This window comes from Aphidius gifuensis, linkage group LG6 (genome assembly GCF_014905175.1).
Source record: "Aphidius gifuensis isolate YNYX2018 linkage group LG6, ASM1490517v1, whole genome shotgun sequence".
Taxonomy (NCBI): Eukaryota; Metazoa; Arthropoda; class Insecta; order Hymenoptera; family Braconidae; genus Aphidius; species Aphidius gifuensis.
In genome coordinates, this window is record NC_057793.1 from 17,647,673 (window position 1) to 17,662,448 (window position 14,776).

The 14,776-nt window shown below is 29.5% G+C and overlaps 1 protein-coding gene across 1 annotated transcript; it reads left to right on the forward strand.

Moving 5' to 3' along the window:
• The first annotated feature begins 5,142 nt into the window (after positions 1 to 5,142).
• Positions 5,143 to 7,583, forward strand: LOC122859926 (probable serine/threonine-protein kinase fhkE). Its single transcript, XM_044163608.1, has 2 exons — positions 5,143 to 5,412; positions 5,510 to 7,583. The coding sequence occupies exon 2, from the start codon at positions 6,615 to 6,617 to the stop codon at positions 7,581 to 7,583; it is 969 nt and encodes a 322-aa protein (XP_044019543.1). The 5' UTR covers positions 5,143 to 5,412; positions 5,510 to 6,614.
• The last annotated feature ends 7,193 nt before the right edge of the window (positions 7,584 to 14,776 follow it).

The following is a 14,776-nucleotide window of genomic DNA, read 5'->3' on the forward strand; positions in this document are numbered from 1 at the left end:
ACAAGGCATTATGCGATGTCCTATCGGTAAAAGAATATTCCTTCGTTTATTATACCATGAAAAACTGAATCGCCTTCGATAGCTCAGTTGGTAGAAGCAATGGACTGTAATTGGTTTGATAAAATATGAGAAATATCAAGAGGTCGCTGGTTCGAATCCGGCTCGAAGGAATATTTTTTTTTGATTATATATGAAACCGTGTTGACAGAATGAGAATAAAAAAAAAAATTTGTCTCGACGATGGTTCGAACTGAAGACCAATCATTTTATACGTTGGAACCTTAACTCTTGCATCATCAAGACAAATTACAGAAAGTATTGTAAGTAATCCCATTATTTCATCATCTATTTGATGTCTGTAAAATAAGTTGTGGAGGGAATAAAAATGGTAGGAGTAAATGGAACGTGGAAGGGATAGAAAAAAAAGGGAGTATTCAGAGGTATAAAAGAAATATCATCAGTTCAGAACTAGTCACTATACAGTTTAGTTGAGTTGAGTTGATATATATTCAAACAAAATGTCAGCATTCATTGTCTTTTAAGGATTCCAAGAACCTCAAGGTTTATTTGTTGTAAAAGAGTTGGTTATCTAACCTATAAATTCAAGATCTTCACTAACTATAAAAACATTTAAACCACCTTGTGAAAAATCACGTCTAACTGAAGAATATAAAAAAATTGTGGATAATTGTAAAAAAAATTATCATGGGATATCTTGGGAAGCTGGTCATGATCAATATAATAACGTATCAACAATAATCATTGAAGAATTCGTTGGAAAGTTTAATTATTTATTTGTCAAAGGTGAAAATAGAAAAAAATGGTTAACATTTATTTTACGTTTTAATCCAATGACAATTTTTGATTTGGAAGACCTGGGTTGTCCAGATATAAAAATATTAGAGATGGAACATCCAGCAATACGACATATGAATTCTCATCCTTTATGCAGTTCTTACAAATGTGCATATAAAAATGCACAAAGATACAAATATTGGTATATTAAAAAATTTTGAACAAGATCCAACATGAAAAAATCCATTTTACATTTTTGTGCAGTTGAAAATATAACTGACTTGACACAAAAAGATATTGCTGCACTTCCAGTGATGGCTATCAAAAAATTTGCATCACATCAAATTGATAAAATTTGGGAAAAATTATCTGTAGAACAACGTTCAAATCCAACAATTTCAAAATTAAAACGATGCAAAAAACATCCAATACAAAATGATTGTGAAGATGAAGTTGGAATATCTTATTATGTACTAGAAAAAGATTGTTTAAAATGTAAAGAAGGAACTGACAACGGAGAATTGAATTTTATGAATGAATAAATGATGTAAAACCAAATTTTTAAAAGTTGTTAATTTTTTTAGAATTATCCTTCCTTCCTTACAATATATAAGATACGAAAAAAATAAAGATTTAATTTGTATAATAATAGAAACAAGTTTCAACAAGTTTTAATATGTTTAAACAGGAAAAATAAAAAAAAATACCGTCTAGATTTTATTGTTATAAAGATTGATGAATCATCTCACAACAATGGATTAAAAGATTAAATTTTAGAAAATATACTAAAACATGTTCAAACAGGAATAAGCTAATAAGCTTTTCTTAAAAGAATATTTTTCACATCTATTGTTATAAATTCCAGAAAAAAAATTGAAGGATTAGAAGATTAAGAGATTAGAATAATAGAAAGTAAAAACTATTTTCTAAAAAGAAAAAATTTTTAGTCGGGATAAGCATCACCTGATTTTCCTTCTCCCACAAAATATCAACCAATCACAACGTTCCCCCACTCTCATAAAAATTTATAGTAGGGATAAGCATAACCTGTTTTTCCTTCTCCCACAAAATATTAACCAATCACAACGTTCCCCCACTCTTAGTGAAGAAAGGAAAGGGAACTTTTTTGTTGGTGAGGGACCTGAGATTTAGTGTTAGATATATTCTCGTGCACAGATCACTCCTCATTCAGTCCATCAGCTGTAGTGCGCCCAGTCTTAGAAACCAACAAGTAAGTTTTATCATATATTTTGTAACCGATTTTCTGACCTGCACGGCGAGAACTATAGGCCAAGGTTAACAACAAGGATTTCTCACCATCCTCCTCATAATCACCGGGGGGAGCCATGTTGGTTACCTTGGGAGCCAAAATCCGTGGGAGTCACGAGAACTTATTCGAGAGCCTTACTTAGTCTTAGATATGGTAGAGGGTCGCGGTCCACCTAATTGGATTATGAAATACGTAACCAAACGTGAGGGAACTATCGTGAACCAAGCATAGGGTATTACATACGCCTATATTACATTGCGACCATACTATAGTAAAATACCTACGTCACGAGTATCGTAAGTGTGGGAGCAAATAGTCTACATGTGAGATATGTATTCTGTATACGGAAGCATACAGCGATCCATCCGTGACCAGGTCTTACACATACGTTGCCATTGCAATAATAATATATCTCAATATTATTATTATTGTTATTATTTACAGCGATCCATTCGTGAACTCACACATACACATTTATGTGTGATGATGGTCTGACCATTACATACACATTATGTAGTGAGAATATAATAATTATTATTATTATAATAAGAGAACCATATAGCGTGATCATTAGTATTAGTCCGTCATTAGAAATTCAAGCACAGTTTCACCAGGTCTTAACGTCTGATACCTAGAGAACCTTTACAAGAGATCCAAACGATGTCGAGAGAACCAGTAGTGAACCAAGAGAGCCAGTAGAAAAGGTAGTGATCAGTTCGAGAGCCAGACAAGTTGTGTCGTTTAACGACGACGTTTAGTGCTCAGCTCAGGGGTATAGCACTACGTGTATTTTTTTCTGGGCTTATATTTTTCCCTAACTGAAGATTTACAAGTTGTGTCGTCTAACGACGACGTTCAGTGCTCAGCTCAGGGGTATAGCACTACGTGTATTTTTTTCTGGGCTTATATTTTTCCCCAACGAAAGATTTACTGTACGAATAGGTGTACGATCCGGCTTTGTACACAGCCTTCGGTGAGTTCATCGCGTCGATGTAGGAGTGGGGAAGTTGCCACGATAAGGTTTGGTGTATCAAGACATCTTATAAACATCGAACAGGCACCCTATTGATGTCGATATAATAGTCTTGACCCTGTACATAGCTTCTGACCCCGTGATCAGAATTGTTTACGACTAACTCTCATTAGTTTGTTATTCATTTCGAGAACTCACGAAATAATAAATTTCGTTACAATTCATAAATTTTCATTAACTTATTGATATTTCATTGTTTTTCAATTATTTTGTTAACTAAAAAATAACTTTTCCATTTACAGATATCGAAAAAGACCTGGTAACGTTTGTTGGGGCGTGTTGCCCGCGTCACCCGTTGAACATTAAAAATTTTCAATACTTCGGCTAAAGCCATGGTTATCTTAATTTTTCAGATATAATAAAATAATGGTTTTTAAATAATTTTATGGTTTATTGATAATGATGAATCAATTTATGAACAAGAAGGTGAATATGATACTGCTGATGAAGGTGAGGAAACATTTGTGAAAGAAACAAATAAAGATTTAAGAGATGATTACTTAGGAAAAACCAATGGTATACAGTGGGATAAAGATTATGGTGTAAAAAAATTAGAATCCGACTACAAAATTGAAAATGCGAAAATTTTCTTTAACGATGATGAATTAAATATTTTTGATACATCATACAAGTTAACACCCGGATTAATGGAATTATTATTCAAAAAACCAGATAGAAGAACTATCACTGATATTGATGAAAAAAATTATAATCAAATTATTAATAATACAAACGCACATCATCAATATCATAGATCTAATATGCCAATAAAAAATTCTCGAAAATACATTGATTTTATTGCACCTTATCAAGGCCGCAAAGTTCGGTTAAATTTCAGGGCGCTTTCAATTTGTAAGTGTACCGGTGTAATAGTGCCAGTATGTCAAATGGGTACGTTCATTCGTTTGTTTCTCTTGAAAATATGTAAGACGTCGTTGTGTGTCCAGTAAAAAGTTAAGTATTGCTAAATCTGCAAAAAAAATAATTAATAAATTAAATAATAAAAAAAATAAATTACGGTACCTATGGATAAATGATTTATTTTTTTATTTTTTTGAAGCAGCAATATTTTTTATACGAATAATTGGATAGAAATGAGCAATTTTTTTTTTTTTATCAACGACGTTAGGTTAGACATTGTAATCAAATCGTACACGTTAGAGGTTAAACCGTGTGTGGTATCAACTGTATACGGTTTACGTGGATTACAAATTTTTTGATTCGAAATATTCAACTGCCTACAAATCGTACCGTGTGCGGTGTACGCCATTAAAGATAAAACCGTGTCCGGTGTATGTTATTGGATAATAAACCGTGTGTAGTATCAACTGTATACGGTTTACGTGTAATACAAATTTTTTTATTTCAAATATTCAACTGCATACAAATCGTACCGTGTGCGGTATACGCCGTTAAAGATTAAACCGTGTACGGTATGAACTGTATACAAATATATTTAACTATGAATCATATGATGTGCACATCAACATTTAGAGATGGACATTAATAATTTTAAGAGTAAAAAACAACATTTTCAAAAATTCGTTGCTATTGCTATTGATTAATTTTTTTTGAGGTTCATTAATACCGCATGCGATATGAACTTGTAGTCGGTATGCATGTTTCAATTCATCTATTAATCTATTCAATAAAAAATTGTGCATCATGCCCCACTATTTGATAAACTAAAAAACAGTTGAATAATCTTTGCCTAGACAGAAGTAAACATTATTTCATAAGACAGCTGTATTAAGTTACATTAAAAATATGTATTTAGATATATGAAAACTGATCGTCACCGTATAGGGCAATATAAACATAATTCTTTTAAAATATATATTTAAAATTTACTCAAAATTATCTTTCATATAATCAACTGCTTCAATTATATTTTCTATTTAATAATTGAATAACTATTTTAATTAATTATTTTATATAATTTTTTTATACATTACAACAACAATACAATTTATAAAACAATATAATATAATATTTAATAATTTAATTTAATAATTTAAATTTATGATTTAAATTATTTCAAAATTTACGTTAAGCTAATGGTGTTGAATGACACTTTATGATGATCAACTTTGACAAGTTCTCAACCACGAAGCTTCTGCGATCAGCAGCCAGAAGCTTTTTTAGACTGCTGAACGATCGTTCCACTTCTACAGTGACCAAAGTAGCTGGTCTAACCAACTCAAAATCACCATCTGTCCAGCCTTCTAGTAATAATTCGTCATCACATTCTTCATCTCTTAATCGGTGGCCAGTATTTAAAAAATGATCGACTGCTACCATCTTTTCAAACCCGGTATTTGCGTCCAGAACAAAGTTGATTTTATCTATTACGACTACAATGATTCCTTCTCTGTCGATCATGCTATGCATTCTTTTTATTATCATTACAGATTCTGAAAGGGTCCGAAAGCGTTTTTGTAAAAGGGTCAGGCCTTCCAACAAACATGAAAAATTTCTTTGAATTTCTTGAAATTGCTCATGAAGATGAGGTCTTCTGAAAGCAACTTTTGCTCGTTCAACTGACTGGCTATTTACTTCTCAAGTTTGCACAGCATGGTTTACATGATTAGAATGCTCACTGTAATAGCCAGCACCCTCAAGCCAAGTACCCCATCTTACAACAATAGGTCCTGGTGGAAGTGGTATACCAGGGGCCTGGTCTTTAAAGTGAGCGATTCTTATTGGAACCTTCAAAAAAATTTTTTTGGTATCAGCAATAATGTCATTCACATTATCGTAAGCATTTCTAACTTCTTCTGCAACACGATGCAGTGTATGAGCTAGGCAAGTTACGTTTATGAGCTTGTAAAATCCAAAGTCTTCCTCAAGTAATCTTGCAGAGCTCTTCATATATGGCGCTGCATCAGTGTTGTAGAGAAGAAGTTTTTCGTGGCGGATTCCATTTTAACATATCTTACGGGAAATCGGGCTAAAAATCAAGAGACATCAAATAAAATAGCAATGATTAATAACATTTCTATAAATCCAACAGTTGAAATAATTAAAAGTACACAAATTGATCAAAGTTCTTATTCCAACGGTAATGAAGAAATAATTTAAAAAAAACTTGATAAAGCAAGTGAAATTTATAAAGTTGGTCCTTATGTTAATGCTGGACAAATAAATATTGATATCAATGATGCAACACGTGATCAGTTGCCAGAAACTGAGAAGAATAATAAAAGTAATGAAATAATTTTGAATCAAGCAAACTCAAGTAATATTTATAATAATGTTCAACAAATAAGTTTCAATATTGATGATGGAACACCTGAAGAGTTACCGAAGACAAATGATACAAATGATAAAAGTCAAGATGAAGCTGGTGTTTATGATAAAGAGAAGAAAGAAAGAAGAATAAGACAACTTAATAAAGCAAGTAAAATTGATGATAGTATTAATGATGAATCTGGACAAATAAATGTGGAAATTAAAGATAAAACAAATCAAAGTTCTACGTTAATAATAAGTCAAGATTCAAGTAAGGAAGCTGGTATGAATGATGTTGTTGAAAAATCGTCTTTGGATGGTGATGAACAAATAACTTGTGATAATGATGGTGCAACAAATATACAGATACCAGAGACTAATAATATTGATAAAAATTCTACATGTATAATGAATCAAGTAAAAATTAATGAAGCTGGAATGAATGATGTTGTTGAAAAATTGACTTCGAATATTGATGGTAAAACATGTGAAGAGTTACCAAAGACGAATGATAAAAAAAATAAAAGTCAAGATGAAGCTGATGTTTATGATAGTGATAAACAAATAATCACTGATAATGATTCAACAAATGAACAGACTATGAATATTTATAAAAGTTCTACATGTACAACAAATCAAGTACAAATTAATGAAGGTAGTCCTTATGTTAATGCTGAACGAATAAATATTGATATCAATGATGCCAGTGAACAGCTGCCAGGAACTGAGAATAATAATAAAAGTAATGAAATAATTTTAAATCAAGCAAACTCAAGTAATATTTATAATAATGTTCAACAAATAAGTTTTAATATTGATGATGGAACACCTGAAGAGTTACCAAAGACAAATGATACAAATGATAAAAGTCAAGATGAAGCTGGTGTTTATGATAATATTAAAAAAACAAGTTGTAATAACAAGGATGTAGCTAATTTGCCATTGTTCGTGAGGGATTCAATAAATAAAAAGAAAGAGAAGAAAGAAAGAAAAATAAGACAACTTAATGAAGCAAGTAAAATTGATGATAGTATTAATGATGAACCTGGACAAATAAATGTGGATATTAAAGATATAACAAATGAAAGTTCTACGTTAATAATAAGTCTAGTTCCATGTAAGGAACCTGGTATGAATGATGTTGTTGAAGAATCGTCTTTGGATGGTGATAAACAAATAACTTGTGATAATGATGGTGCAACAAATATACAGATACCAGAGACTAATAATATTGATAAAAATTCTACATTCTAAATCAAGTAAAAAATAATGAAGCTGGAATAAATGATGTTGTTGAAAAATTGACTTCGAATATTGATGATAAAACACGTGAAGAGTTACCAAAGACAAACGAAGCTGATGTTTATAATGGTGATGAACAAGTAATTTGTGATGATGATGGTGCAAGAAGTAAACACTTACCAAATCTTGGACAAATAAATGGACAAATAAATAATGAAACATCAAGTGAACACTCAACTGTACACATTAATAAAAGTAATTGCAGTAATTGTAAAAAAAATTAGCTAGAATTCTGTCTAGTGAATGCAGCAAATGTGAGCGAGTATTTCACAGGAAATGTACCGGTATAACTTTGAGTCGATTCCGCAAATTGACAACTTGGAGCTGTAATGACTGTCCAGTTGAATAACATTTTTGAAGTTGAATATTTATCAAATACTTTTTTATATCTGTATGGTCTTAAGATAGTCTCTTTTTCAGGGAATTTTAATTTCCTATTGTTTTCGCTTTTCATCTAGACCCCCCCCCCAACCATGGTAGACCTCCCCCCCCCCCCTCCCCGAAAATTTTCTAAGTCCCTTAATCTAAATACGATAAATATGGGAAACATCATTAAATATGAAGGAAAATATAGAAAAATCACTGAATATAAAGAAAAAAAACGATAAATATGGGGAAATATCAGTAAATATGAAGGAAAAATTACTGAATATAAAGAAAAAACCGATAAATATGGAAAAATATCAGTAAAGAAAAAAGCGCTAAATATAAAGAAAACTCTTATAATTATGGGAAAATATCAGGGAAATATCAGTAAATATAGAGGAAAAATTACTGAATATAAAGAAAAAATTGCTGAATATGAAGAAAAAACCGATAAATATGGAAAAATATCAGTAAATATAAAAAAAAGGGGTAAATATAAAGAAAACTCTCATAATTATGTGAAAACATCAGCGAATATCAAGGAAAACTTACTGAATAAAAAGAAAAATACGATAATTATGGAAAATATCAGTAAATATAAAGAAAAAATCGCTGAATATAAAGATAAGTCCGATAATTATCAGAAAATATCAGGGAAATATCAGTAAATATCAAGGAAAACTTACTGAATATAAAGAAAAATACGATAAATATGGGAAATATCAGTAAATATAAAGGAAAAATCACTGAATATGAAGAAAAATTCGATACATATGGGAAAATATCAGTAAATGTAAAGAAAAATGTAGAAAAAAATAGGAAAATATCGAAGAAAAATCAGTAAATATAAAGAAAAAACGATAAATATGGGAAAATATCAGTGAATATAAAGGAAAATATAGAATAGTGACTGAACATAAAGAAAAAAACGATAAATAAGGGAACATATCAATTATGCGCCCCCCCCCCCTGAAAATTTTCTAAGTCCCTTAACTAATCTAAACACGATGAATATGAAAATGAAGAAAAATATAGGAAAACAAAGAATATATAAACGAATAAACAAAAATATAGAAAAATCACTGAATATAAAGAAAAATACGATAATTATAGGAAAATATTAGGAAAATATCAGTAAACAAAAAAGAAAAGTATAGCAAAATTTCATGGAAAAATCATATTTTTCAACAAGATTTTTCAACAAAAAGATTTAAAAAAAATTATTAACATGATAAATTATTAAATATTCAATTTAAACAAAATATATACGATCCCTGGAGGATTAGTGAGAAAAATTAATGAACAATACCCATCAATAAATAATAAAGAAATAATGATACCAGCAGAAGCTAATATAAAATTCGATGACGATGAGGAAAATGAAAATATACCAAAAATTAATTTCGAGATTAAAAAAATACAAGAAATTGTACATCTACCAATTAATTCATTTGCAGGCAAAATAATTTTAGCAAAAAAAAGAAAAAAAGAAAACTATTCAATAGTAATAATGACATTATTTAGATATCATCGCAATCATAATAGCAATAAATGAAGTGGAATTTATATATGCAATGTCAGGACAGTTATTAAAATAAAGAACAATAACATCAGCAGACGACAGTGATTATGAAGTAAAATAAAATTTAAATGAAAAAAAGGTTTGATCAAACTAAATAAAGATTTGATTATACCAAAAAATTGAACTAACTATATGGAATGAAAAGGCAGAAAATTTCTAGGGAAAAAAGGGTGATGTGATAGTATTAAAGGAATTGAAAATAAATGAATATAAAAAAATTAAAAATATAATGACGTCTTCAGCAACAACTAAAACGTTAAATCCTGATTCAACCGAGAGAAAAAAGTAAATAGAATAAATACAATCGAACTCGACAATTTTGTAATAAATATTTAACATTGACAGGCTAAAATCATAGTACAACAAAATGAATGAAAACAGAGAGTTTAAAAGGTTAGAAGAAAGCGATTCTGGACATGGAGATGATCCATTAGAAGGAACAAGCAAAATGAATAAAAATTAAATGAATTTTAGCTGTAACAATAATCATTGTAACAATAGAGAATGAAATAAATTTGTAGTCACGAATTTTAATATATATTAAAGAAGAAATTAAAATTTACCCCGCAGGGAAGGCACAGTTGCTTCAGCAACTGTATGATCATTTTTTTTTTTCAATGTCAGCAGGCATCTGTACAAATATCGAATCACCACTACGCAACGGTTGATATTTGCATACAGTGAAGATGATGCTTTGAATTTTTTTCAAGCTCTAACCAGAATACCAAGATTAAATTCCTCAATTTTTTTCAATATAGGATCATAAAAATATTCATCGAACCAGTCATCGAGTTTTGTCGTTGATAATATAACAGCATTTTTCATATTAAATGATTTTATTTCTCTGACTTCTGAGCTCATATTCACAATGTAAGCATAAATTCACCTTGAGATTAATTTTTTTTTTCAAAAAAGCTTTTAGTTTTTTGCTGACAACAGTTTAAGCATTTCTTAAAAAATTTTCAATCCCTATATGATAAAGATTTGTTACACTTCCAGTTATGATATTTCCTTTAAAAATATTATTCAAATCACTCCATTTTACTCTGTCACGCAATGTTGGTTCATCATGATGAGTGCTCATGCCAGCACCATGGTGTCAAGTTTTTTTTTTTTTTGACTTATAACTTTTCAACTATAGTTGTAAGCCTAACTACGACTAGTTGTATTCTTTTTTTTAAACCTACAGAATCAGCTGAATTTTTTAAAAATTTATTCAGTAATTTTATTTTTACATTGCCCTATTTGATCCATCGATCAAAACTGGCGATAATATTAGCTGATTTGTTACCAGCATTTAAAATATGAACAAGTTTTTCACACCTCTCGATAGAATGCATTTTTAAATATATAATTTTTTTATTAATCGGAAGGAAGTAGTTGTCTCCCGATCAACTGACCACTGACTGATGAGACAAGATTGACAAAAGAATGAATTCAATAAATATATTTATATATTGTTTAAAGAAAAAAGAAAGGAAGTGGAAAAAATTATTCTATTTTTTTATATTTAAAATAAAAAAAGAGAGAAATAATAATGTGTAAAGTAAGCAAAAAATTAATCTCGATACATGATTAAGACAATGCAGCTAATAAATGAAAAAAAGAAAGCAATAATATTGTCCATAGGTCAAAGAACAAGAAGATAAAAAAAACCATTCAATCATTTTATATTCAAAATAGAAGAAGAGAGAAATTAAAAATGTGCATAGTAAGGAAAAATGAATCTCGATGCATGATTGAGACAATGCAGCTACAATGACCGCACGTGTTAAAAAAGAAAACATTTAATTATTTTCTATTCAAAATATATGAAGAGAGAAATATACATAGTAAGAAAAAAATGAATTTAATTATTTTATATTCAAAATATAAAAAGAGAATTAATTGAAAATGTTCATAGTAACGAAAAAAATAAATCTCGATGTATGATTGAGACAATGCTTCTAATAAATGAAAAAGAAAGCATTTATATTGTCCCAAAGTCAAAGAACAGGAAGATGAGAAAGTATTTAATTATTTTATATCCAAAATATAAAAAGAGAGAAACGTGCATAGTAAGGAAAAAAAAATAATCTCGATGTATGATTGAGACAATGCAATGACCGCACGCATTAAAAAAGGAAACATTTAATTATTTTCTATATAAAATATATGAAGAGAGAAATAAAAAAATATGCATAGTAAGGAAAAAAATGAATTGAGAAATGAAAAAAAAAATAAATCTCGATGTATAATTGAGACAATATCTCTGGAATTACCGCGCGTGCTTCGCAGGTGCGCGCAGGCCGTAAACAGATCATGTTTCGATATTCGTTCTCCATGTAAATTGTTTGTCTTTTATTAGACATATATATATATAGCATAAAAGAATTATATATTGAATCGGAAAGAAATATGGATATCTCTTTTTTTCTAATTATCTTGCATTTTTTGTCTTTTTATACAATTTACCGGGATGATTTATGTCACCCTGTTCGGGATTGTTATTCAAGTAAGAAGCTGCTTTATTTTTTCATTTTGTGTGAATTAAAAGTGCTAATCAAAAATGGATATGGACTCGTTGAAAACTCTGGTAAATATTTTTTTAAATATTACTAGGGCATACCCGCGCTTCGCGCGGTTTTTTCGTGAGTTTTTTTTTAACCAAAAATTATAGTGAAAATAATACTAAAAATAATAATACAGATAATTTGTTCAGTTCGTTAATATTTAAATAAATTGAGAAAATTCAAAAAACACCCTATTACCTTGTGAATTCAACTACTGATGATAACTAAATACAGGCAGGGGTGAATAAGAAGTCTCTGGGAGCCTAGGTTTTTTGGTCACTGAATTTTATAGAATGTTGATTTACTTAGAAAACAATAAGAAATGATTATTTTGTAAGCCTCATATGTATTGCTTTAATTTTCTTCCACCCCATACGTATTGCTTTAATTTTTTTCAGCCCCATACGTATTGCTTGAATTTTTTTCAGCCCCATACGTATTGCTTAAATTTTTTTTAGCCCCATACGTATTGCTTTATTTTTTTTCAGCCCCATACGTATTGCTTGAATTTTTTTTGACCCCATACGTATTGCTTTAATTTTTTTTAACCCCATACGTATTGCTCTAATTTTATTCAGCCCCATACGTGTTGCTTCCATTTTTTTCAGCCCCATACGTATTGCTTGAATTTTTTTTGACCTCATACGTATTGCTTTAATTTTTTTTAACCTCATACGTATTGCTTAATTTTTTTTTAACCCCATACGTATTGCTTTAATTTTTTTTGACCCCATACGTATTGCTTTAATTTTTTTAACCTCATACGTGATGCTTAATTTTTTTCAGCCCCATACGTATTGCTTTAATTTTTTTTCGACCCCATACGTATTGCTTTAATTTTTTTTAACCCCATACGTATCGCTTTAATTTTTTTTAGCCCCATACGTATTGCTAATATTATTCTATCACGTTAAAAAAATCTAAAAAACTAATTTTCAAAAGCTTTATATAAAATACTGAATAACGATCATCAAGAAATAATTTTAAATTGATCAATTAGGAAAATAAAAAATAACAAATTTAAAAAAAAAAAATAAATAAATAAATAAATCACACTATTTCAGCTAATTTCACAATAAACAAAAAAAATAATAACAAAATAAAAACCTTTCAGTGTGAAGTTAGTTGAAATAAAGTGATTTTTTTATAAAGGATATTAATTTTCTCAATTTAAACATGAGTATTATAATAAATTTTTAATCCTCGAAAATTTGTTTAACAAAGTTGGCTCTTCATCGAGACGGTCTTCGCAGATTATGTGAAACGGAAATGGATTGGCGATAGCACAACGCATGAATCGTCCTATTCCACCGGTATTGCGCCGCCGAAATTTAGTATTGGTTAGTATTTTATTTATAAATATTTTACAAATATAATTCAATAATTTATTTATTTATTTATTTATTTATTAGATAAAATATCATATTGATGCTATTCTCAGAGGTTTAATAGCTAGAACTATGTTTCCAGAACTAAGTGGTTTTCAAATGGATGCCGATGATGATTTAGATGCAAGACCACGATTTAGAGTTTGTATGTATTTTATTTTTTATTTGTAAAATTTAAGATTTTAAGTACCACTGATAATAATAAATTCATGCTTTTAGACGATATTCATGCTAACGAGGCAAATGATAATAGTACAGTAATGGAAGATAAGTCTGACTTGGCTATGGATGAGTTGGACCATCTAATAATATTCCCGTCACTTGGAGGTAATAATTTGTGTGATTTTTTCTAATATATTTTTTATCATATTTATGTCAATATATAAATTTTCTATAGCAAAATATTCATTGATACCAGAAGATCGATATGGTACAACTATAACTGTTGGTGAGTAAATATTTCTTTATTATAATAAAAAAAGTAGTAATATGAATGCTAATTTATATTTTTCAGTTTTTGTTGTAGAACTCTGCAGTGTCACGTATGTGTCAGATCAAGAAATGGATGTATATCAAGAATCTGATACTGAAACTGACGAAGTTTCAAGTACACAAAATAATGATGTTATCATAGAAGAATAATATATAAAAAAGAAAAAATATAATAACGAATTCCTATTTTTTTTAATGCTGAGAGAATTATATTTTGTATTTAACTAGTAAAAAATAATTAATAAAATTGATTAATATAAAAATTAAAACATCATTCATTTTTTGTTACCCCTATGACTTTTTTACATTTTTCTGCGGCATGGGAACATAAGATTGGGACATAAGACATGGGAACATAACACATACTACATGGGAACATGGGAACATAACACATACTACATGGGAACATGGGAACATAACACATACTACATAGGAACATGGGAACATGGGACATACTATATGGGAACATTGGAACATTGGACATAAGACATGGGAACATGGGAACATTGGACATAAGACATGGGAACATACTACATGGGAACATGGGAACATAACACATACTACATAGGAACATGGGAACATTGGACATAAGACATGGGAACATAAAACATAGGAACATACGACATGGGAACATGGAAACATAACACACGGGAGCTTGGGAACATGGGAACATTTGAACATAAAACATAGGAACATAACACATACTACATGGGAACATACTACATGGGAACATGGGACATGACAAATCGCAATTTAAAATGACAA

What these genes read in the sequence shown, in the direction of transcription:
- LOC122859926 (XM_044163608.1), top strand. Translation starts at nt 6,615, where the DNA reads ATGAATGATGTTGTTGAAAAATCGTCTTTGGATGGTGATGAACAAATA.